The 26,945-nt window shown below is 39.0% G+C and overlaps 1 protein-coding gene across 3 annotated transcripts; it reads left to right on the top strand.

The window, feature by feature from the left end:
• Window positions 1–364: 364 nt before the first annotated feature.
• Window positions 365–26,898, top strand: si:ch211-267e7.3 (ADAMTS-like protein 2). 3 transcript variants are annotated; one of them, XM_044218596.1, is made up of 20 exons: window positions 365–520; window positions 5,215–5,304; window positions 5,962–6,065; window positions 11,156–11,231; window positions 11,430–11,532; window positions 11,991–12,136; window positions 12,337–12,460; window positions 15,033–15,113; window positions 15,497–15,672; window positions 15,830–16,241; window positions 17,862–17,930; window positions 18,539–18,875; window positions 19,313–19,413; window positions 19,746–19,872; window positions 20,818–21,031; window positions 23,302–23,457; window positions 23,599–23,769; window positions 23,940–24,116; window positions 24,306–24,459; window positions 24,755–26,898. In XM_044218596.1, exons 1-20 carry the CDS (start codon window positions 428–430, stop codon window positions 24,901–24,903), a joined length of 3,060 nt encoding a protein of 1,019 aa, XP_044074531.1. In that variant the 5' UTR covers window positions 365–427; the 3' UTR covers window positions 24,904–26,898. The 3 variants fall into 3 exon arrangements, with proteins under 3 accessions (XP_044074531.1, XP_044074532.1, XP_044074533.1); XM_044218597.1 differs by having other exon boundaries at window positions 24,758–26,898; XM_044218598.1 differs by lacking the exons at window positions 365–520; window positions 5,215–5,304; window positions 5,962–6,065; window positions 11,156–11,231; window positions 11,430–11,532 and having other exon boundaries at window positions 12,037–12,136; window positions 12,314–12,460.
• The last annotated feature ends 47 nt before the right edge of the window (window positions 26,899–26,945 follow it).

Raw genomic sequence — 26,945 nt, forward strand, 5'->3', positions numbered from 1 at the left:
AGATCAGATAAAAAAACATTTGTAAATTATATATTCAATTGCTTTGCTCTTCTCTTTTAGGCTTAAAAAGGTAAGGAATATTTACCTACAGTATATGTCCTATTAGTAGTCTATAACACAAAATTGAAAAATTATACAGAATAGGTTCAGAACATCTAGTATGAAAATAAACACAAGCCCAAAACGACTGTAACTGGAACAAACAAACTGTGAGCACAAACAAAAAAATGCTAAAATAAAGCATATCGTGTTGATGTCAAGAATGCGTGCGTGTGTGTGTGAGCGCGAGCAAGACCAGAAGGCGTAACTTAGCTACATCAGAAGGGGGTCGAAATCGGAGGAGGAAGGAGGGCAAAAGGAGAGGAGTGAGGAGGGGAGCGGAGGTAAGGGGAGGGGAACTGTTGTCGGTCCATGACATGAATGAACCATGTTCGGTAACGGAGGCTTAGCTCTCCCGGTTTGCTCCTTTCTCCTGCTACACCTCGCGGTTCTACCGCTAACGAACAACTGGCCCGTTAAGGTAAATAGCTCTCGGAATAGGAGTTTGTTTGTTAACCTCTCAAAGCTGTATCCATTTACAGAATGGTTAAAAGTTATGTAGGGGAACTGGGTAGTTTGCTCCAATGGAGAGTAGTTACTCATAAGTCTGTCACTTTGTTTCTGCCTTGCTTGTCGTCAAGGGCACTGTCTAGTTTTCACCTTAAATTAATTCTTAGAGTCATTTTTCAATTCGGCTAAGATATAATTAATCCAGTAACGACAATGTCTGAATTAAATTTCAGTTGTTCGGGCTTCGAAAAGCCATTTAACCATAGGTAAGCTAACTGTTACCAAATGCGGGAATGTCACTGTTCGCTTCGGCGAACCTCCTAGAAAAGTTGATATTTTCCTGAATTAATGCTAGTCGGATGCTTGGATGCACGTTGCGTCAAGGAATGAACGGTAACGACTTGTAGAACGGCGGTTGTGTTTACGTTAAACGATAAACGAGGCAGCAGTGAAATTACATAAATTATGTGAATTGTAAATGGTGTTTGGTGTACCCTTTCTCCAAACCAATTATAACGTTGACGAATGGGGTTCACCCAAAGTAACTTGCCTACTCTGATTTTGCTCAAAACAAACCACATCATATGCACGTGACCTGTTAAAATGTGTGGTTTATCTTAATTGCCAGACTCTAAAATACTTTCTGAGTGGGGTTCCATGTTTGGACTGACATGCTTCCCCCCATTCAACTTGCCTGTTTGTTTATGATGGTGTAGCTAAAAACAACAGCTTTGTTGAACTTGACTATTTCATCCACTGAATGTAACAGAAGCAATGATTGCTACTATATTCATGTTTTATCATTCAAACAGATGGTTGCAAATGTAAATCATGTGAATAACAGGTCAGTTTAAGATCCTAAAGTGTTATTTGTGTGTTGTCTTCACATTATGTTGTCTGCAAAGACTTGTATTTGTCTGTCCTGTACTCCCATTCACTCTCTTGCTTCACATTTCTCTTTCGTAGGAGAAATAAATACTTCAATCTAGCTTTTAGCTATTAGAAACAAGTGTTCCTTCCTGTACTTGTTGAGGCCCACTTTAAAATTCTACATTTAGTCAATATGATAACTGAGTTACATCTAACAGTAACTTACTGAGATACTGCTTATTACAATATAACTGGATGAACAGCCACACACTGAGAAAACTCCATGAGCAGTTTTGTCAGGAATCATGACCAACAATTTTTTCAGTGATAGTTTTGGTCCACATGCAGTTTTGTTGATTTTATCCTTGCTAATTCCTTCTAAAGGCAGTATTTTAAACTACAGATCCATTTGTTGTAGGAAAAATCAATTTGTCTTTCTTCTTATGGCCAAGTATATAGAAGTGATTCAGTAACTGAGTCTGTCAAATGAACATTAACTGCTTGAAAGCAAACATGTGACTCCAGTCTCATAGATTGCAGGATAGACAACATCTCTGCCTTAATGTTGGAAAGTTACATCACTGACTGATCATTTGGCTACACTGTTCACTGTGGACTAAATGACCAGCTAGCTGACTGACAAACTAACAGATTGATCTGCAGCCTGAACAGCAGGCTTGTACAGTCTGACTGTTCGACTGAGTGAAGAAGACAACATGGTGACAGCCAGCAGCTAGACAGCCTAACAGGGTGTCCTGGGGTCTCATGGTTGAAACGCTAAACAGATGCATTACCAAAGGCTGTGCAAACAATTGTGTGCAGACACTTTTTCGCAGCTGTGGTAACCACCAGCACTCACAGTTCTTCTTCTAAACCATAAACAGTGTTTGGTTTCTGTGTACATGAATGGACTGAAAACTAATGCCCCAGAGATAGCTGATTTAATTTGTCTGGTTAGCACTGCGTTTATCATTCACAAAACTCACACTGTATAGTGAACTTAAAAGAGGTGTGGGTTTCTGGATGTGAAACTGAGTTTTGTGGATGAAGATGACATAAAATTGATGGCACTAGTAAAAAAGGAAAGTGGTGTAGTGCACAGAACTGCTGTGACATCTAAAATGCTTTTTTGGCAAAGAATATTGAAAGACATTGTCTTCTAACAGTGCTAAAGCACTCTTTGCACATTGTTATAGACAAACACAATGCACCATAGAAACAGTGAGGTAATGCTTTCTATTTAAAGGTTTGAATTTATGGTGGTAACATTGCTTAGTTTGAAATAGCAGTCGTTATTTTTCAAGATGTGGAGAGATGAATTGCTTAATTCAACTGCATGCACACTTTATGCAGGTAAGAGCTGTGTGCAGGGGCAGAAAGGGGACTGAGTATACAGGGCCCTCATGTGAGGAGGGCCCACAAAGATACTAGAATGAATAGCTGTGGATGTGGGGAGGGGCCCATAGAGAATGCCTATGTACAGGGGCCAGAAGTTTGTGCTACGCTGTCGACTGTGTGCACTGCAGAGCTTTCGAGGTATATTAGGCCAGACATACTACATAGACATAATATATATTAATGCATGTTCATATTCAAATGTGTTCATATTTGTGAAAATGTATGTTTGCTTTTTTGATTCAAGCCTAATATCCAAGAGCCGCTTTAGCAAACTAACCCAATGATGCTTTTATAATTAAGGAATATAGCTTAAATTGAATACATTTCTGAGTAATCGACATTTTCACATATTCATGACCTTACGCCTGGACTAATGCATTTGTTGGTGAAGTCAAAATGGACTCCATATTGAAGCCTGACCGATAATGGGATTTTTCAGGCCAAAAATGATACAGATATTTTAGCTGAAAAATCTGATAACAATATATCAGCCAATATTTTTTTCAAATTTAAACACATAAACAAACATTTCAATGAAATCACTTAAATTTGGTTGTTAAAGAATAGTGAGTAAGATACATGGTCACTACATAACCCTACATACTTGGTATGTACTGTATACCAAGTGGGACATTTTACAGTTTAAAAATAAACATAAACATAAAAAATAAACCAGTCAGTGCTGGATTCAAACACAAATTTTGTGTTTGAATCTTGCAACATTGGTGATAGTTGAATCATAAACAATCTTATAAATGGTAATTTCTGTTGATTTCTATCATAAATGTAAACATTCAGGATAGGCTGTCCAACAGCTGTAGTGAAATTACATTGAAAGGAATATGGTACTATTTTTAAGCAACTATTACTGTCGATTATCAGCTCACAAATCACACGAATATCCAAACACACACACACACACACACACACACACACACACACACTCACACGGTATAGCGGTGTGTGGGTTTGTGTGTTGAATTAGCCAGAGGGTAATCTGACAGACTAAGGAGCCTGTGTGGGCTTGTTTAGGACCCTGTTGAGACAACACAGTAGTGGGACTTTGAGCCTTGATGTGTGTATGTGTGGGTGTGTGTGTTTGTTGGTTGAGGGATTAAAAAATACCACCTAACTGAGACTTCACTTGAAGCAATCACATCCTTCTGATACGTGGAAAACCAAATCTTCACTTCATGCTTGACGTGGGGCAGATTTGTCAATTTAAGATTTACATTAGCACGGTGTCCAAACACTACAGTTACTTTCTTTTGATTTACACCTGGATTTACAAATATGGGTTAACCTTCTTGCTTCAAAAAATGTTAATGCAATGTTAATGAAATTTTAGTACTGATTCTAGTTATTCACCTTTTCTACATGTTCACATTGAGCAAGATACAGATATTTGACTGATGACATGATGAACAGTTTTTTTGCATACAGCATTTTATACTTGGTGGTTTTCAGTATAGTAGCCATCCAAAAAAGTGAAACATTGTCATGTTCAGTGTAAGGTTGCTTAATGAATCATTTCAGAGAGCATCCGGTTGTTTCCACAGGCCAAACAAACAGTGTTTGATTTTGTCCATTATCTGTTTTAGTCTTTGAAATTGCACTGAATATTCAAATGATCACTAATATTCAAAATAGTGAACATTTATCTAGTAAGTGAAATGGTTAACAGGAAGACTAAATCAAATGGAAACAGCTGAGCCTAAATAAGCACTAAATAAGCCGGCTGTCTCTCTGCATGTGAACAAAACCAATATTTAGAACAGATGGGTGGCAGTGAGGAGGGAGGGCTGCTTAGAGGAAACTGGGCTCAAAATAACATTGCTTATTTTAACATAATTCACAGAGAGATCTTTACACTTAGGAACACATTTTTGTGACCAACAACCAATGTCTTATTAAATTGATTTATATTGATAGCCAAATGTGTTGGGCATAATTTGACCAAGAGTGCAACTAGCACTATTTTTGTACCTGATGGGTAGTTACATACAGGTAAAATAGTCTGCCTATGCTGTGTAGTTATCACATAGAAAAAGTGAAACTCTTTTTCTTAGCATGCTGAAAATAATTCTTGTCAAACCTCAAACTCAGACTATCTCTAATTTACCTCATGCGCAGGCTCAGTAGAATGTGTTACCGTTGAACTCACATGTGCTAGCTAATCACAGCACTAACCACAAAGACATAGGCTAATAGTGTAGTGGTCGGCAGATAGAACTTTGGTGGTTAGGGTAGGTTACTTTTGCCAGTGTATTAAAAGGGTCAGTTCAACTAAATTGAGATTTGTGTTTTTGAGATATCCATCAGTACATCCACCCCAATATAGTTCACACAGTAAATGTGTTTCATGTTCATGTCTATGTGTCTGTGTATGTCTGCCAGGACAGAAGTGAAGGGAGGGTGGAGCAGCGTAACATCCATCTACAATCACACAGTTTTGGAAGTCAGAATGTCAAACAGACAAGCAACAAGGTACTGTAATAACACACTTTTTGATCTGTTTTGTTGTCCCACCTTTGAAATGTGTAATGTAAATGTAATTTGTGTGTGACTATGATTAATATATGAGACTCTTAATTTTTGCAGGTAGGGCCATTTTAACCTTGCGGCAAGGGGCGGACAGACAGACATGAGTTTCCTGCCAGGTGGCATACGACCTCCAAGCACCACCAATCACATGCTTCTGTTTAGGTTTAGGTTATAGATGGTTAACATTAATTACTACACAAACCAGCTACATACCTATTGCTCTCAATGTAAGCCCACACACCGGTGGCAGCAAGCTCCCATCATCGCAGGTTTTTATCACCTCGGAGCGTTCTCTTGTCTGACTTAAGAAGGCTGGTTAATATTCAGCATGATTTCGGGGCGGCCTGGTAGCTCACCTGGTAGAGCACACGCCCCATGTACCAAGGCTGAGTCCTTACTGCAGCACATTTGAATCCAGCCTGCAGCCCTTTGCTGCATGTCATTCCCCCCCCCCAAACTAAACAAGCCCAAATAACTCCCACTCTGAAACTGCAATTTCATATGTTACACCTCTCCCTAGTGGAAATGACATGCTTGATTTGATTGTTGATTGTTTTTTTTACTGTCTGTTGTATATATACTGTGTATATTTTCTCCCAGGAGGAGGTGTTTCAGTGGTGGGGGGAGTGGTCCAGTTGGTCCTCTTGTTCCAGGAGCTGTGGAGGAGGAGTGAGGAGTCAAGAGAGACATTGTCTCATACAGAGGTATTGTGTTAAAAACACTACATGGTTGCATACACACATGTATAGAGGGCGAATGATTTCTAATGTTACCCTTCTTTCTGAATATTTTGTTTTTCACACTGACAGTCGGCCCCTAGGGAAACTGGGTGCAAGCTTAAACACAAGTGCAATCTCGGGGTGCATGTGAATGTGACAAACTAATTTAAGCACCTGTGGTAGCTCAATCCAGGCACAGCTTGGAAGCTGATATCATTATAAGTAGGAGGAATAAAGAATCAGCAGGTGGAGATGGGGGAAGTGCAATAATGGTCAATCACAGGAGCTTAACTCAGTCCCTTTTAAAAGCAGCAGGAATGTACCAGGAGGTGTACGGCTGAGGTGTCTATGACAAATAAATCAGTTGTAGATGATGTCCTCTTATTCAGCTGAATTTATGTTTCATGTTAAGTTTATGAGCATAATGGTAGGCCTGCCTGTGTTGTGAGGAAACATGTTTCCAAGTCACAAGTGGACTACCAGCCGATTGCTGGGCCCCAAGTCTTTATTATGAAAGATGCAATTTAATACTAAAAAAGAATAACTAGCTTGGGTATTTGATGATTCATTCAAGTCTTGTACACACAGGAAACATATGTAAAGTTATGTACACAGCAATAACACACAGTAAATAGAGTCATGATCATACACAGAAGGAAGTTAGGTAGAGCATTGACAAAATATGTGTGTTTGTAGCCATCTTGTTACCTTTGACTTCCCTGTCAGACTTGCGGAAGTTTCTGTCAACCAAGATTAACGCCCCTCTGCCCTCACAGTTGGCCTTCTGTCTCTCCCCTTCTTCCTCCTCCTCCCCCGTTCTTTCTGCTGTCTTTGTTCCTCTCCTTCCCATTTTTTTCTCTAATGTCTGCCCCTTTTACTCCTCTTTACATTTTTACCCTTTGTTTCTCCTCTCAACTTCTTTTTTCCACACTCTTCTCCTCCTCTCCCCCCTTACCCCGTTCACCTCATTCCCTTTTCGCCTCTCCTCCTGCTTATTTTCTCTCCCCCCATTCCTCTCCTGTCCTACCCTCATCTCCTTCTACCAATTAGATGTGACACTTTCACATAGTGACCTCCCGCTCACCTCTTCCTGCTGTCTCTCCTACTTTACCATCTAAAAAGTGTAGGAGGATGGGCTGAAGAAAGAGAGACACAGATAGATAGACAGAGGAGGAGTATGTGGGGGGTGACGTTAACATGGTAATGAAAGACAGATGCATTAACTCCATGTTGGAGTTCTGTAGGTCCTTCCCAACACACAGACACACACATCAGCTGTTGCCATCAGCTGGTTTGAAGTGAATAAAGAGGTTCTTACTCCTTTACCATCAAAAATACATTTAAGTTCTTACTGTTCTTCAGAATCAGCTAATGTTGATCACATTATCACATTTCCTCTGAAGACACAACTTTATGTACTTGATAATATGGTCATAGCCACAATAGAAAACTAAACACAGGAGCAATAGCAGGTATAACATTTACTGTGGCCGCCGTTTTCATGGATGGGTACCTCACACTGTCCACTTTTGAACTGTACAAAGTTTTACCATCCATCAGGCCCACAGTACCACGCCCACAACATTCATTTCTTAATTTTACAGTGTGAGTGAACATTTTTTTGGGTTATCTGATGAATTTTGCAATCACATTTTGACTTTTCTATCCAGCTGTTAATCAAAAACATGTAAAAAAAAAAATTAAAATTAAAAAAAAAACCCAGGTGTACGCACATCCAAAAACACTTTTATAGATGCTGGATCAAAAAGCAAACTAAAGGCAAGACTCAAACAAAAGAACCACACACTGTACTAATAGCTACTATCAATGTTTATTGCGTAACGGTTCGATCTAACAGAGCTCTTCGTCAGGCATTGTCAAATCACCATCACAACGCAGAGCAGACAATATATAGGCACAAACCCATTCATCACACAGGTGATTGTGATTAGCATGATTGAGAGACGATCTACTCAAGCTGGACCAATCAGAGCAGAGCTGGACAACACTGTCTGATACTACCAGATGAGAGACGCAGCATGCCTCTAAGAGGGCAAAAACAACTAGAAACAGCAGGATCAATATTATACAGGCACATATCAAATCCAGCACATCAGAAGCTGATTAAAAAATACATCATAAATCACATAAACCATCCAGAAAAAACAATTACTATATAGGAAAATACATAGAGGGTTGCATCAACAGATATAAACTTTTGGGAGAAACAATTGATTAAGATAACTGTTTAAGTAAAATATAGGGTCTGTCCATCATATTTAGAAAGAATATATTTTGTTGATTCCAACTATGATCATTTACAGAAAAGGTTTAAGGTCAAGGTCTAAATTTAAGCCTTTAGGTGATAGAGTGGTATGGGTAAAAATATAGAATACCTCTCTTTTCAAGAGGATGTTGTTGATGTGCCCTCCCCTTCTGGGGGTTTGTTTCTCAGTATATTCTATTATATCACCTATTATTATATATATATATATATATATATATATATATATATATATATATATATATATATATATATATATATATATATATATATATATACTGTATATGCTGTATTCACTCTCCTTTTAGCTCTGCTTTGGTCTCCACCAAGTCCTGAGAAAAATATCTGGCTCTTTAGCTGCTAAATGTTCCACTAGAGTTTGAGTGAGACTCACACAACTGACACTTTTCACATGCTCTCATGCCACACGTCCATATTCTCACGCAGTGAAAAACAAATTTATAACTGATAATGTCACGGTGCGAATCAACTGCGCCCAGCTGATGTGACACCAGCGTACGCTGGGATAGAAATCAAGTGTACCCACTCTCGCGCTGAGTCGTAGACAGTTGTGACTGACTAGAGTGGTAACGTTACTGGTAGAGTTTTGCGATAGAAAAATGTAAGAATAAAGCGTCGCCAACAACAGCAAGTTTGATGAACTGAACTCTCATTAATTTAATTGATGTTTTTTTAGCATGTTAAAATGTAAAAGTTAAGTGGATACATGAAGATAAAATGGATTATGTTCCTGTATAAGCCATTAAATGTAAGACAATGAGTTGGTGGCTATACAGTGTTTTTTTATTTTTATATTTTTGAAAAGGGAGTAAAAAGGCATGTATTTTGAATTACAGTGAGAATGTATCATTATGTACTCCTCATAATAACGAGTACTAGACACTGAACTTGAACATAAACAAAAGCTAACATGTTCATTTAGTGATCTTGATAAAACTATTGACAGTGTGTGACTTCCTAAAATGTATATATATTTAATATTTTGATACATTTCTTATTGAAGTGATTGATTGAAGTTGCAAATGAAACAATATCTGTTTATAGTGCCATAAATAATGTGCCATAGATCTACCAGTCCTATTCCTCAAAGTATAGCTTATACTGTATCCCTAATTGAATACCACAGCATGTGATGTTCAGTAGGGTTCTGGGATAAACATGCAGAGAGTAAGATGGCAGTGTACAGTATAGTTTACAGTACACCTCTTTAGCTCAGAGTGGCAGCATTTTTTTTTTTACATTAAGATAACTCAGGGAGCCGCTGAAAAATGGTTGAAAAGCAGCCTTTTTGGAAAGACGTACTTCTCACTTGGAAAAATGGAGTGCTCTCTGAAGTTGAGAAGCACTCACCACAACAAAAGAAGGTGGTTTATAAAATGTGAGACAGTAATGGGGATAACATTAGCATTAGTCAGTATGAAGCACTTTGAATGTGTGTGAATTTGTGCCAAGTGTCTGAAAAGTGTATATAAGTACTGTTTGGTCATAGTGGCAGCTGCTCTAGCTACTCATTACAAAAAGTCACTTTCATTATGAGCACTAAATGTCAGTGAATCACTGTTTATTCCACAAAGAAATAGGAATGGGAGAGATCACGTTAGACTGTATACCAGAGGAAAGGTTTCGGAAAAAGATGGTTGTGGATGGTAACATTTCTTTCTGTTCTTTTTTTCACCCTGGTTTCATACATTTCCAAACACCCGCTAAGCCTTGGCTCTTCACCTGTCAGCCGACAGGCCCAGTCCTCAAGTTTAGTTTTAACTGCCGCTTCGATTCCTTGCTATCATTAAGAGATATTTCGTTCATAATATTTCATCCATTATATACTAATAAGCAGGTGATGAAGGAAAACCCAATATAAAGTTGATTTAGTATAGTTCAGTTCAATTCAGTTCAATTTTATTTATATTGTGCCAATTCATAACAGAAGTTATCTCAGTGCAATTTTCCTATAGAGCAGGTCTAGACCGTACTCTTTATAATATTAAGTTCCTTGTCAAAGATTGTAGTGCTGTCTAACATTCACTGCAAAATCTCCCATAGGTATTCAGTTGGGTTGAGATCTGTTGGGGAGGTCATAGCATATGATTCACATTTTCATACTCAACAAACCATTCAGTGAGCCATGTGACCTGTATGGAAGCATCTACATTTGTTATGTTTCTTTACTCATTTATTATGTTTTTTTAAAAATTTGTCACGCGTCTGTAGTTTCAGTGGGAACTGTGCGTCTGCATTTTGCCTTGCCAGTTTTGCTTTGCAGCCATTCAGAACAGCCACTATTACAGCCCAGTCAGTCACTGCTGTGGTCAAGCAAACAACCTGCTGCTAGATAGGTAATAATGAAACCGTCACAAAAATATGACTGTTAAACAGTGATGTGACACAAAATGTGGTACTAAAACAGTTCTACAGATATGACGTCTGTGTATTTATCTTGCAATGAAATTGTTTCTGTGATTAATTTCCATCTTGATGACGCTTCCCGTGGACCTCACCTTACTTGACTCATTCTACTTGTTAACAAACACAGGAGAAATAATTTTTGCTTCAGTTTTTGACCAGAAAGGATAGAATATAAAATGGTAACTGACACTGTCATTGCCTACGCCAAATTGAGTAGTCACTTAAAGGCCATCACACGTCTCAATTACAGCAAGAACATTCCTTATTAAACATAAGATATTCTTGTACTTGTACATATACGGCATTATGGTATATTAACCATATTGTATTCTGTATCCTATATTGTATCCTGTCTCTGTCTCAGGCTGTCCACCACCCAGAACGTAAACAGCTCATATTGTGTTGGCTCTCCTAAACAGTACCAGCTCTGTCCAAATCAGGTATTATGCCACATTGTTGTTGATTCTATACTGATTTATTCTCTATTGAGTCCTTAACCTTAGAACACGGAGGTTAACTGGAAGAAATTAGCAAAATACTAAGCTTAAGCTGCAGGTATCCTTTTCTCTGTGTATGTGTGTGTGTGTGTGTGTGTGTGTATGTGTGTGTGTTTTTGCATGTGTTGTTGTGTTTTTCAGCCCTGTCCCAGCCCCAGTGTTAGCTTCAAACAGCACCAGTGTTCCCAATTCAATTCTAAAGCCTTTGGAAGAAGATACTACCAGTGGATACCTCTTTACCCAGGTATAGTATCAATCTATCAGTCATTCTTCCATCTGCCTGTCTGTCCAATCTTTAACACAGTCAGTGGAAACCACAATACCTTGGTATGGCCTCTATCCATACTCTTCTACAGTAGCTTTCTATACTGGACATTAACATTCACAAATTGCATGTTGTTGTTTCTTGAATAAATGAAAGTAAATTAATCTTGTGATAATCGCTAAGTTTGACTGCTTTCATGGAGTATTTAAGTCTTATGAAGTCCAGCAAATTTGAAAGATTGAGTTTACTTTACTTACTTTACTTTACGCTTTACTCATCTACCACCTTCAGTTAAAGCTGCGCTAGGCAACTTTGCATTTGGGCAATCCCAAATGATAACCACATATAACTAATTGAATTTTGTAGACTTAATTACACATAAATCCTATATTGTGATGTCAGTAAATATCTGTTTAAAAATGTAATTTCCTGTGTAGCTGATTACATCAGCATCTCCAATAAGCCATGTGACCTGCAGTGTACAACCATCAGTGGTGAACGACAGCTGCTAGTTCCCGCCTATGATGGTACCTTCTGCCGCGATACCAAATACCATGGAGTCTGTATAGAGGGAATATGTCAGGTAACCAATAAAGAAAAAGTTGTGATTTCATTTTTTTTTCTGTAAGAATTACTAATATGTATTAAATGTATTCAATACCACACAAAATATATTTAGTAAATGTTTCTTGTTGATGAGAAAAATTCACTGGCTGGATGAATGAAGCTTCTAAATAACTAAAAATCTAACTGTCTTAAGTGTTTTTAATTTCTCTTCTCCAGCCTGTGGGCTGTGATGGGGAGCTGTACAGCAGTAAGACAGTAGACAGATGTGGAGTATGTGGAGGCAACGGGTCGTCATGCCAGCGCATCTCTGGATCATACAGGAAGGCACTCACACAGTTAGGTAACACACACACAAACACACATGTAGACAGATGTACATACAAGTATAAATTGTGTACCATAATGATTAAAGTCAAGTTATCTGGTGTTGAATTTGGCTACACTGGCACAACAATACAAAACATGCTGGATCCACATTCTAATTTCTATTTTACTTTTTTACTATTTTATTAAGTCAACTGCAGTTTTTTTAAGTAAACAGTTATCTAGGCCTTCAGCAGCCCTCTCACCAAATTTCACTGTAATTAATGTTCATGACATGTTTCATGCAGAATGTCTTGACATAGAATCCTGAAACTAATGGGATGACTATGTTATAGCTTCACAAAGACTATTGCACTACCACTTTTACTGTGTAAGTGTAAATGCAGTTCTTCTAGGTGATAACTACCAGGCTGTGCATGGAGGGATTCTTAAAGCATCAGTTCGCTGAATTAGTATTTATTTTATCAGCCATTTTTAGATTTAGTCTTTGTCTTAGTCCTTTTATTTATTTTACTTTTAGTCATTTTTTAGTGTTTTTAAATATTTGAGACATTTTAGTCTCGTCTTAGTCAAAGAAAACCATGAACATTTCTGTCTAGTTTTAGTCAAGACCAAGAATGAGCATTTTAATCAAACTTCAGAAAACTGCTTTCAATTAAGATTTCATCCAATTGATTTTAGGCTAAAAGAACTGATGCTGAAACTTAGCCACAAAATGACTTTTGTGGTTATATGATTAAAATATTTTGTGCACATTTATGACTGTATGCTCCTCTTGTGGTTGCAATGATTCACAATTTTTGAAAAACCTACTTTATTGACTGAGACTATCATAAAGCTTAGACTTTCGTCTTTTCGGGAGCCATTTTACAATATGCGTTACAACATAGCAAAAGGAATTTCCGGCAATCGGATAGGCTAAAAACAAGGCTTACTATTCTGTTGCAGGCCACATTTTGGCCTTTGTCGTGGCTTAAAAACTGACATCCATAGAAAGATTTGGTCTCATCTTGAACCGGAGCATTTGAAGATTAATTCCATACCCGATATGTTATAATCCACTAAAGTTAGGCACGATACGAGATGAATAAATCCCTGTTTTTGTTATCTTTGCTGCCATCTTGACTGTAAGGGAGCCGGGAGGGACAATTGAGTGAGATTTAACTCTTTTCTTTGTTTGGGAGGGGAGAGGGAGGTAGGGAGAAATAATTAGGGAGGTAGGGTTTTATTTTGTGTGGTGTGTTACAACAAAATGTTCTAAATAAATAAAACGTTCTAAATAAATAAGAATGTTTAAATTCAGACGTTTGGACTTATTGTCCTGTTTATTGCTTCCTTATTAAATTTATACCAACCCAGGACACTCAGTTACAATACAATTACACTATTATATGCATATAGAAAACTGAGACTATACTATACAAAAACACTTTATTAAAAACTCTGCATACATCTATATAAGAAACTTACACTATACTAATACTATACTACCGTAAAACATCAATTAATAGCCCAGGCTTTTATTTACTTCAGTCACTGAACTTAACCTTCCTATATTTGGGACAGGCGTCTATATGGGACAGGCCTTTAATTCCTTTTGCACAAAACTCTTGCCCAGCAAAGATGGGAAATACGGTAAATAATCAAGGAATGGAAACGTATTCGGACTTTATGACAGCTTCAAAGGTAGGGAGTCACCACTTTTTTTCGTCTCTCTTGTTTACCATGCCGGTAAATCTGAATGAATTATATTTTGGTGCTCATGGTTTCCGTAAAATGAACTGAACGATTGAATTGTGGAGAATCTAACCGATCTAATGATGTGTAGCACCATATTGACAAAAGTTTACACATTTATATTTGTATGATCTAAGCAGCTTAGAACTAGCTCAAGCGGGCAACCCGGTGGGCTTTAAAAGGTTTTATACATCGAAAGAACTTCTATAAAAACCAGACTCAGCGTCTAATTGAGACTTGCATTTATTTGTCAAAACGTGTAGCCACACCCGGCCAGTAAACGGGACTCTGCGTTTATTTAGGGCTCAGCTTTTAATTGAAGTTTTACGGTCTACAAAAACACTTTAGACCGATTGATATAAGAAAACTTACACTATACTAAAATATACTATACAAAAACACTCCCCTTCATTCCACTACTCTCATGCATAAATGCTGGACACACAGCCTGCCCTGAATTCCCTGTTCCCCACCCACATGCCCCCAGACACACCTGGCGAAGATCTGCACTATACTGAGTGCACTCTTCTAGTTAATTTAATACACACAGTATAAAACCTTAACTATCTGCATGGCTATTTATCACTAGAAGTACATTGGAAAATATGTTTTTTGTGATTAAGGTGAACTGACCCTGGAGAAGCTGATATGGAACTGAAGTGATGTATACTGTTTATCTTAGTACCCTGGTTGTCCAGGGTCCAACAGAAACATGTTTGGGACATTTTAGCCTTGTTGGTTTCTGTCTTTTGTTTCATTTAGTACACAGTTTTGTTACACTGTTCCCTGATGACAGTTAGTTCACAACAGACAATTGTGCCTGTGTTTAAAGTAGGTGTTTTTGTCATCAGGCTACGTGTTCATCACCAACATCCCAGCTGGAGCTTCAGACATTCAGATCATAGAGAGACATAAGACTGAGAACATCCTGGGTGAGAACCTACAACTTCTTTAAGGTCAATAAACTGACTACCAAATCAACAGATTTAAATAAACATTTAAAGCATAAAAATACCACTGTAACAGTGGTTCTAGGTTGTTGTTTTATTATACGATTATATATATTTTAATTTGAGCCATTTGAGATAAGATGGCTAAAAATGGTCTGAACCTATATTTGTACCGACTGCACATAGATCATTTTGATCCTCTTGTCTCACTCTGTGTAATATGGTCTTTCCAAAACAAGAACCAGTAGCTATATTGTACCACTGTCTTGAAAATTATTCATTTTTGGTTGTTTTTTTGGGTTCTGACCCAGTTTTGAATATCACTGTCTTAGTCCCTCCCCCCTGATGTTTCCCCTCCTATCCAGCCCTGTCAGATGAAGCTGGTCATTTCTTCTTCAATGGAAACACTGTGTTTGACAATCCTCAAAACTTCCGTGTGGCAGGAACAGTTTTTAAATACCGACGTCCAAGCAGTGTATTTTCTGATGGGCTGGAGTATATTATTGCCCAGGGACCAACACTTCAGGGCCTGAATGTTATGGTAGCACACACACACACACACACACACACACACACACACACACACACACACAAGACAAGTATATGTTTATGTATATGTCTCATTTTACTATAATAATGGAATGAGTTTAATTCTAGTATGAAGTAGTTAATCTGTGATTTTCTCTTTGGACATGAAGTACTACAACCTTAATGGGAAGCTCCCCCACATCACCTACGAGTACACCATCCCCCGCACATCTCATGACATCACAGCTGCAGAAGACATCACCACAGGCCCCGCCCACTCCCATCTTAACCTCACCTATAACGAGGTAAATGAGGATGTCAGAGAGGATCAACTTAGAGCAACGAATCACAGCAGAGGCAGTGTGACATCTGTCCATCACTACCACACCCAGCTGGGAGCTGATGACCAATCAGATGTACAGCTGCAGGAAGAAGAGGAGGAGGAAGTAGTGTGGGAGATCAGAACACCAAGCCCTCCACCGCCAGCTGCCATGTTGGTCTACAGACCGGCTGATGTCACCGGTCATGTATTCAGCCATAATGATGTTGAGGAGCGGGGACCTCCAGTGCCATCTGGCTACCGTGAGTCTACCATGAGATTGATCTGTCTTCTAATAATTGAGCCTTTTGACAACACATTTGTCCATAGAAGCTGCAAATAGACGGAATTTCAGTGAAAATGATAAAATGCTAAGTCAATTAAAGGTATTGGCTGGGGGCTACACATCACTGCCCAAAAGTTGATGCCCAGAAACATCCCGAACACAGCAAACTAATAAGACACTAAGAAAATACAGGTAGAGGCCAAGGTGTCTGCAGATACAGACACTGCCAAACACTTCTAGTGGGTCATAAGTGATGATTCAGAGGGACTGCAGGCCTCAGTTAAGGTCAGTGTTCATGACTCCACCATAAGAAAGAGACTGGGCAAAAAAACAGCCCTAGACCATCACACTACCACCACCATATTTTAATGTTGGTATGATATTCTTTTTCTGAAATGTGGTGTTACTTTTACGCCAGATGTAATGGGACACACACCTTCCAAAAAGTTCAGCTTTTGTCTCGTCAGTCCACAGAGTATTTTCCCAAAAGTCTTGGGGATCATCACGATGTTTTCTGGCAAAAATGAGACGAGCCTTAATGTTCTTTTTACTCAACAGTGGTTTTCGTCTTGGAACTCTGCCATGCAGGCCATTTTTGCCCAGTCTCTTTCTTATAGTGGAGTCATGAACACTGACCTTAACTGAGGCAAGTGAGGCCTGCAGTTCTTTGGATGTTGTTGTGGGGTCTCTGAATGGCTGAAGAAGAACAAAATGAAGACTTTGGAGTGGCCTAGTCAAAGTCCTGACCTGAATCCTATTGAGATGCTGTGGCATGACCTTAAAAAGGCAGTTCATGCTCGAAAACCCTCCAATGTGGCTGAATTACAACAATTCTGCAAAGATGAGTGGGCCAAAATTCCTCCACAGCGCTGTAAAAGACTCATTGCAAGTTATCGCAAACGCTTGATTGCAGTTGTTGCTGCTAAGGGTGGCCCAACCAGTTATTAGGTTTAGGGGGCAATCACTATTTCACACAGGGCCATGTAGGTTTGGATTTTGTTTTCCCTTAATAATATCAACCTTCATTAAAAAACTGCATTTTGTGTTTACTTGTGTTATTTTTGACTAATATTTAAATTTGTTTGATGATCTGAAACATTTAAGTGTGACAAACATACAAAAAAATAAGAAATCAAGAAGGGGGCAAACACTTATTTACACCACTGTATGTAATGGGAACACTGTTTCTAAATGACCTCAAACATATCTTGCCATGCTGATTTCTTATTGGCTGACATATAAGCCAACATGATATATCTATGATAAGCTAATATAGCCAGTATATCATCTCGGCCGATTTATCAGTCTAGCTATAACACACTTGACCAATGACATTGGAAGGCTGGTGTAATTGTCCATTTCAGAGACTTGGAAAGTTATAAAAATTGTTTGACGCAGCCCCCACTAATGCTTTCAGAAACGTATCACTTTTAGACTGTCCAAACAGCACTTCTTTTGTAGCATATACAGGCCTTTACATTAGCAAAATTGTCAGTATGTTGTTTTGTTCTGTCCAACCTGGTATTGTTGTGTCATTAATATACTGTATCTATCTATTTGTCTCATTGTCTTTCTGTTTGTTTTTCTGTTCATTAAGTAAGTTCCTCCAACTCGATTGATGAGCCATCCACTGCTGATGACAACAGTCTAATGCTCTCTTTCCCAGGTAGGAAAGACAAATTAAGCTTTTTTCCATAGTTTAGTATTTAAATACCTTTATGAAAATAATACAAAGACCTAAAACACTTGTGTGTTTGTTTTTTATGCTTGAAATATTATGCTAAGATAAACAGGGGAACTGTCATGACAATGGAGATGAGAAGTTTTAGCCATAATATTTGCTGACATTTTTTCATAATATTTTTTAAATGTTTTATTGAAATTACTGAGAATTGTGGGACTTTTGCTTCTGTTTTGGGGTAGTGCAGTATCGGGAGTCAGCACCACTACTAATTGGTGTGTGATAGGCCTCAATATGGCAAATCCTCAAAACAAAGGGATTGGATAGGATGGGAGTGAAGTTTGTTGTTCTGAAGCTGTACCTTGACTTCTGACCTCCATGTGAAGAGAAGAGACCATAAAAATGATATTTAAACGGAGAAAAAAATTTAATATTAGTTTAGTTTAACAACTATCAAAAAAGAAAATCCAATAAAATCTTAAATCAGCTTTCCTTATTTCACAATAATCTCTTTTACTGGTACGTATCAGTTAATGTCAAAAGTACCAGGATGTTTGAAAACCCTACATTCATTTGTTTATATCCATTCACAGGTAGTGAAGTGAGTGTTCATTCTGCAGCCCTGCCAGAAGATGCCACCTATCTGCTACTGGAGGATTTACATTACAACCAGACAAACTCAAACACACACTCTGTCAAACACACTGATCCACATTCACCAGTAGAAACACATGTAGAAACTTTGTCTGCCACAGACACAGAAATACATACCGACCCACAGTTGGAAATACACTCCGACATGCTCACAGTTACTGACACACACTCTGTTACACACACAGAAACAGAAACGTGCACACATTCAGACACACACACTGCCATCTTGGTACAACTGCAACAGGTGTCTGCAGTCCAGGCAGCCAACACAGAGAGGTATGAGGTATATAAGATATAATTCACTACACATTTATGCCATGTAATGTTCAATGGCTCGAATCTTTATTAATTATTGTATTACACTCTCATAATCCTGATCATCATTAATTTACTCTGTGCTTATAGTATAGTATAGTATAGTATAGTATAGTATAGTATAGTATAGTATAGTATACATTGTTTATAGATATTTCATGCTGCAAATCATAAAGACCAGTCCTGTGATGTTGTATCCACGCTGTTTTAATGACTGTGTAGATGCTCGCGTGTGGGTCTAGTTGTTACCCTCATTTTTAATATAACTTAATTAAAATTACTTTCCTTTTCTCCTGTCAGCATAATAATTGTTACATGAATAGGTTTTTAGAAAATTAACTGAAAAATATACGGTTTCAAAAATGTGCCTGCCTGTCTATGTTTCTGTCTCTCTTTAGCAATGACTTTGATGTGGGTCTCGACCCAGATATTAGTCTGGCAGACATGTATCGCTGGAAGGTTTCTGCTTATGCTCCATGCAGCTCAACCTGTACAACAGGTAAACACATGCACAACATGCAAGTACACCAATATGATAATACACATATTTATTCTATTTTTTTCTGATAATGCAGCTTGTGAAAGCTGTTCTACCATGGCTATAGAAAATATTAGTGTCTGATTGGCTGGTAATGTAGTACTGTAGGTGTGTTAAAATTGCAATGTTCTGTATTTAGTGTATTATATTTATTTGCTGTGATTCATCTTCATCTTCTAATACACACAAAGAACTATGCATTCATTGTACTGCACATGGATTGTATGTTGTTCATCTATGTCTGCACTCTGCGATACTCTCTGATAACATTGTGTGTCTGTGTGTATTGCCAGGTATCACTACTAGCTATGCCCTTTGTGTACGGTATGATAGTACTGAAGTCGATGACAGTTACTGTGACTCTCTGACCAGACCTGAGCCCACACATGAGTTCTGTACTGGAAAGGAATGCCCTCCAAGGTACTGCCCTTACTGATGTAACTCACTGACTGACTGACAGGTTTGGTAAACTAAAAGCCTGATGTGAAATTCTTCAGACTTTGGCAGAGTTTCATTTGCAAATGGCAAAGAAGTATTGTTTTTCTTGTGTGAGAGATCAGAAAAGCAAATACATCAGGTCAGGTGAGATAACACCCCCTGGATATTTCAAGTTAAAGTTATCTACTAAATGAAAGATATATCCACATGTCCGTATCTTTGAATCTACTAAGATCTTAAACATAACACTGTTTTGCCTAAATAAAGTAAGTCCTGAAGGAAAAACCAAACAAAATGAATCCAAGTACAAATCAATTTTTGTTGTAAAATCAAAGATTATGTATCTCAAATCAAAGCCCTTAAAGGTCTTTTTTATCTCCTCTATTTTAAAAAGTTGGTGAGTCATACAGACCTACAGTGTGAAGTATTTTCTGTAATTTTTTCATTTTTAAGTATTTTCTTGCAAAATTAGCAAGGATTTGTGTAGGATTTGAACATTTCTGACATTGGCGATCCCTGGTGGTAGTAACAAAAAAGACACTGGCAGGCAGCAATGCACGTAGATTATCTCCAACCCCATACCCACCATGGATCTAACCCGGAGACACTAACATGAATGGGCTGAATGCAACATAGGCAACATACTGTAGACTTAAGTTTAACTGGCATTGTCTCCTTTTTCTAAGACAAGAGCATATGCCATCACAAAATCAAAATTCTACACATGGTGCCTTTAAAATAAAGAAGAAGCCTTAAAGAAATCTAACAAGAACTTCCTACTGAGGTAAAAATTCAAAACATAGGCAGAACAAGGAATGACATCTCTTAATGTGACTGAAATGGTTTTATTCACCAAATATCCCTGAAACTGTATTACATTTCACTGAAGACCTTACCAATTGCACCATCTCCCCACTTTCTCCTCAGATGGGAGACCAGTGGCTGGAGTGAGTGCTCTCGAACCTGTGGTGAGGGCGTTCAGTATCGTACTGTGCGCTGCTGGAAGATGCTGTCACCTGGTCTTGACTCCTCTGTCTACGATTCACTGTGTCTGTCACATGACCTTCACAAACCAGCCAATAGAAAGGTCTGCCTTGGCCAGAGCTGCGGACCCCAGTGGGAGGTGTCTGAGTGGTCAGAGGTAATACAGCAAGCCACAGTGCAATGTTTCTGATGTAGGGATGTGCAATGGTATTGTCGACTCTGATGGCTAGTATTTTAATGGTACCAAAATACCGTCTTGAAGTTCGATGTCTTAAAATCTGATGTTGTGGTCAAAGCAGCAAAGAACAACACATTGTCCCAAGAACTGCCAGTGTGCATTCTGTTAACCAAAAGTTCCATCAGTATCAAAACATTTGCCATTTAATTTCACATACTAAAATTTGCTGTGAGCAGTCGTCATTCTTTTCAAATCTTTTCAGTAATTAAAATAAAAAATATACGTTTAAGCTGAACCTAAACTGGAATTGAAATCTAATACCTAAAACTGAAAAAATAAAAACAATTATTATCCTGGCATCCATCCATTCATGAATTTTTGTGTCACTGGGAAAGCCGAAAATCCCAAACGTCTTTAGAGACTTTCCTGCTCCTCTTGGAGGATCTAAGTGCTCTTGAGCCAACTGGGATATTTAATCCCTCCACCTTATGCTGAGGTCTTCCCAGTCGGGTGCTTCCAGGACATCCACAAAGTCAGGCAGCTAGTGCCAGTGTCATAAGGGGTACATCCCAAGTCTCTTATTTGATATTTGAACCGAAAGGCGTTCTGGTCCGTCATCTTGTAAGCCATCCCAAAGCTCATACTTCTGCTCCGAGGAGCAAGGATTGAGTAGCAAAGAGGGATCTCTGAGGAGCCATGAGCGAGGATACACAAGCACAGCCTTCACAGAAGTCTTTTACTGGTCAACACGCCCCCTTATTGGATATCACCCTTATTGATTGGACGCTGCAGCTCTTGGACTGATCTGATACATCACAACATCACTGGAGTTAGACAGATAACACATTAAACTCAAGTGTATCACTCCCAAGTTTTATATTTGATTTGTTTTCTGATTCACCATCTAGTTAAAAATCTGTGTTAATTGTAGGTCTGAACAACAAAAGGACCACAAACAACTTTCTTCATTTCATTTATTACAAAGATTTTTCTTTTCGTGTTATTTCCCCCATTAACTTTTATTATGGATACATTTAAAGTCAGAGAGAGTAGGAGAGTGTCTGTCAGCAAGAAACAATTTTTACATAATTTATCGTAATTTCTATTAAGTCCAGTGAGACTCATAATTCCTGAGCGTCAGGTTTGATATGAGTTACATAATTTCATTTCCCTGAAACATTTAGCCTAAATAATTTCCAATGTTCAAAAGACACCATAATCATATTCTGGGTTATTCAATAATGAATTCACAATCATATAATATAATATAGATATAAATATAGATGCAAATAATGAATAAATAATATAAACACATTCTACCTGTGCCAGAATTCAGGTTGTTATTCATGTGCAGGTGTTTGTTAAACAGGTAACAGGCTACAGAGAGAAAACACTGCTACTCTGGCAGTGATAACTGTGTGCCTTTATTAGAATTAGCAGAGTGCACGTGTGCAAGCACAAACTCCATCAAGTCTCCACAGCTGTTAGAACCGACTGACAGCTGATCCAGCTGTGAGCAGCTGCTGCTGTCATCTGAAACAGACTTCGCTTCATGTGACGCTTCAGTGGAAAGGACATCTTCTTTCTCTAAAAACGTATTTTCTCGTATCTACTCTCCTCGCATGGTTTCTTTGCGTCTCTCCATGCATCCCCGGTGGGAGGGACTAAGACGTATGGAAAAGACACAAGTGAGGGAAATATGGATGCAATTAAGAGACTTGTGATGTACCCTCTGTGTCTTCAACACCTCAGCTGGTTTCTCTCAATGTTAAGGAGCAGTAATGCGATACTGAGGCTCTCCAGAACTCCTAAACACCACATCTTATTGTGGCAGTAGGTGAGGTTGGAACAATGACTTAATGGGAAACCATGAGTGCCAAGCCTAATTCAGATAGGCAAAACTTTCACACAGAACAGCATAAAATAACACCGATACTAAAAAGGAACTGAAAAGGAAATCAGCAACAGTATTCTGCATGTTGATAGTCATCTCTGACTAGATTGCTCATGTATTCTTCATATGCAACTTCATGGTCCCCTTTTTAGTATAATGAACATGCCTGTAAGTAATGCTGTTAATGATAGTGAGAGTTGGTGCCCATACTATTATTAAACAGGTGGTTGTTGAACAATTTTTCCTGAGTTAGAAACAAAAGAAATCTATAGTTTGTTTGCAGTATTTATCTTTGCACATATGTATTGTGTAGATACTGTACGTGTGTGTTTGTGTGTGTCACTGTGTGTGTTAGTGCTCGGCGCGTTGTGGCTCTCGGGGTGTCCGTACTAGGGAGGTTCGTTGCTCTATGGAAATGAGACTATGTAACAAGTCCTCTCAGCCAATAGAAAGTCAAGAATGTGAAGGCCCGCCCTGTGACAGAAGATGGACAGTTTCTGACTGGGGACCCGTGAGTTTAACAACACACACAGAGCTTCAGCAGCAGCACACACCAGACCAGGCTTTTTAACACTTCTCATTCAATATTTAGTTTATGAAAATTATAGTTTCAGTTTTACATTTCAATTAAAAATCTCTGTATATGTGCCAGTGCTCAGGTGTGTGTGGAGAGGGAAGGATGGTGCGTGCAGTGATGTGTCGATCATCAGGTGGGGTAGTGATGTCAGAGGAGCAGTGTGACCAATCATTGCGCCCATTGGCCATCTATCCCTGTGGTGACAGAGATTGTGCACCCCACTGGGTCGAACAGGAATGGCAACAGGTAAACATTTAAAGAACCAGTCCATGTAAGTGTGGTGCACTTTTCGAGGTCTTTGGCAGAGCATGTTTTGGCTGGTGGGGGAATCTCTTTAAGATCACCATAATCAAAAGTCAACCCACACAGATATATGTATTTTTTGTCTGTGTGTTTGTTGTGTATGTGTGTGCCAGTGTAATGCTACATGTGGGCGTGGTGTGCGGCGGCGTCAGGTGGTGTGTGCTGGGCTGGAAGGCGGTGTCTTCAAAGAGTTTCCAAACAGCAGCTGTGACCAAACCAACAGACCAGAGACCAGCTCCTCCTGCTTCCAGAGACCCTGCTCCAAATGGTTCACCACATCCTGGTCTCAGGTAACTAACTGTCTGTCTGTATGCCTACCTACTGATGCATCAACCAGCCAGCACCACCAAAGTGATCTCAAATTAGGGCTGGCTAATTGTATAATTTCCTGCACCTTCAGTCAGAGTGTCTGTAGGCCTCATCATCAATAATGATGAAAAAAAGAAAATGAAAACTCCTGTCTCCTCATGCCCCCTCAGTGCAGTAAGACCTGTGGGAGTGGCGTCCAGGTTCGAGAAGTGAAGTGTTACCAGGGAGAAGAGCTGGTAACCAGGGGCCACAGCTGCGACTCTGCCCTCAAGCCAGAAGCCAGACAGAGTTGTGAAATCCAGAGCTGTCCAACGGAAGCACCAGGTACAAAAACAAACACTTACACAGTGTGCGCCTTTACTGTAGCTGATGCAACATTTCAGCACAATTTCAGCTCCATCAGCATAGGATAAATGGCTGCATTTATAATGCTGCTTTACAATTTATGCCTCTCATTCACCCATTCGCCACACACTCAACGAGCTACCATGCTAGGTGCTGGCCTAACCAATGAGCAATTTGTGGTTCTGCAGAGCTCTAATGAATTAAATGGAGCATTTGGACTTTTTCCTTTTTCAACATATTTCAGACTTTTTGTGGCTTTTGTGTGTTTATTCAGCAGCAGCCTCGGCCGCATCAGTAGCAGTAGACGACTCCTGCCAAGACAAACCAACAGCCAACTGTGCCCTAGTCCTAAAGGTTAAACTGTGTTCCCATTGGTACTACAGAAAGGCCTGCTGCCAGTCCTGTAAGGCACCAAGACCGTGAAGTCTTAACTGTAACCTCTCACCTCAACCCAATAACACAAACCACTGGTACCAAAGGTCACATTACATTCATATTGGTGCTACACAAAAGCCTGCTGCTAGCAATGTAAGGCCTTACAACATTAATTTTAACCTTGTAACTTTTCCTCCTTTCACTGACGTCAAAGGTCAACCTATGGTCACTGTCTTTACCTCCTACCTGTCAATATTATCCCTCTAATCTTGTTTCCTCTCACCTAGAATTGCTCCTAAAAGTAAATCTGTTTTTGTATGGAGTAGTATCATCACTACTAGTAACCAATCAAAAATACTCCTAGTGCTTCCTCAAAGAGTAATCAGTAAAACAGTTTTGCAGATAAAGCACACTTCCTGCTCTGTAGCAATATTTTACAACTGGAAGTTTATCTAAAGTACTGAAAGCATAAACCGCTCCAAACCCCTTCATGTCACAACATACAAGGCTTTAGCTCCATCTGACAGAGGCCCTGACCATTTACCCAGCGTGCTATTGAATCTATTCACTGACCACCTGCTGCCCGGATAATGTGAATATAGACTAGCTTTAGGACAGACTGGGCTTTCTGTTCATCTGTTTCCTTAAGTCCACAATAGAAGAAGCAAACCAGTCATTTGATAAACATCCTTCCTCTGGTCTTTATTTCTACTTTATTTCCATCCTTCTCACTGTTGCACTCGCCATTTTAAGGGGTAAAACCCCTCAAGGATTCTTCATCCATCCATCCCTGTGTCCATCACTGCAAGTAACACCCATCCCATTTTAAAAGTGATGCTCCTTAGTAAATGTCTATAATCTATCAATTCCCTCACTTCTTCTTAAGGTGCTATGTTCCACTAAAGAGGGTGCATCTAAAGCACATGAAAGCCATAAGGCAGCTGTTGTTACTGTGGCAAAAGAAAAGGACAGACTGGACCAGGGAAAAAATGTGACTGAGCCCCTTCAGCCTTGGTCCAGTCCTGCTATACATATACAGCCCTGTACAGAGTTTGGTCAGGTTGTTCTACTGGTGCCATGCTGAAATGTAACTATGCTCTTTTTTCTAACCACTCAAAAACATGTATTTACACAATATACAACAGACATAGCCTACTGACCTAGACTGACTAATGTAACAGGGTTACTGCCAACTTTACTGTTGTCACTTGCTCCTTTTTCAACACAGTACCAAAAAAACTTGTTGCTTCTTCATTGTGACCAGCTAAAACATGTCACTGCTCCATTTTGCCTACAAAATAGCAAACTGCAGCACTCATGATGAACAGTTAAAAAACAACCAAAAGATCAAAAACAATGCAGCAGAACCAGAGATATCGTCTTTTTTATTCCAAGCACTCTCATTCCTTGTCAAAACCTGGGGCCTACATTACTTACAATGCAGTTTCAGTTCAGTCAGAGATTTTGGTGCGTTATGCTAGTAGTGGCTAATGTAGCCTGGAGCCGCTAGCCTCAAGCAGAGATGAGGAGCGGGCTACAGAGGTCTAGTGAGCTCACTTCTTTCTAACTCTACACATCAAAATTTTCAAACTTGTAGTCTTCAGCCCCAACTGAGACTGACTCAAGTGACATCACTTGAGGACAGAAGCATATTTCTAAAAATCGTGGAATGTTCCTTTAAAATGATACAATTTTAAAAGTGCTGTAACTTCTGAGCACCTGGTTACACATTTCAGAAATGATGGTTCAACAAGGAACTAAATGAAAATACATCACTGGAGTTGCTGGCTTGAAAAAAGAATAATAGTACAAACACAACACAACCCAGAAACAGCTGTGGAGCACAAGTGTGGTACTATACCAACATGGCTGCCATTGAAAACTTTTGCGGCCAAACTCTCATCTATCCAATACACTGTGTACACTTGACAGTCACTGAGTCCCTGAGTGATGTTTACCTGTTGTTTCAGAGCTGCTGTTGATGTTGTTTTTGCTTACTGTATCACACAAAAAGAATAAAAGCTCAGCTGTTTTTGACAAGCATCTGTGTCTGACTTCTGATTGCTACTCCTCTTGGTGACAAACACTGG

This window comes from Siniperca chuatsi, linkage group LG13 (assembly GCF_020085105.1).
Source record: "Siniperca chuatsi isolate FFG_IHB_CAS linkage group LG13, ASM2008510v1, whole genome shotgun sequence".
Taxonomy (NCBI): domain Eukaryota; kingdom Metazoa; phylum Chordata; class Actinopteri; order Centrarchiformes; family Sinipercidae; genus Siniperca; species Siniperca chuatsi.

What these genes read in the sequence shown, in the direction of transcription:
- si:ch211-267e7.3 (XM_044218596.1), top strand. Translation starts at nt 428, where the DNA reads ATGTTCGGTAACGGAGGCTTAGCTCTCCCGGTTTGCTCCTTTCTCCTG. An exon ending in AGACATTGTCTCATACAGAG is followed by an intron (nt 6,066 to 11,155) that starts GTATTGTGTTAA and finishes TCTCTGTCTCAG; the next exon opens with GCTGTCCACCACCCAGAACG. An exon ending in TCTAATGCTCTCTTTCCCAG is followed by an intron (nt 17,931 to 18,538) that starts GTAGGAAAGACA and finishes ATCCATTCACAG; the next exon opens with GTAGTGAAGTGAGTGTTCAT.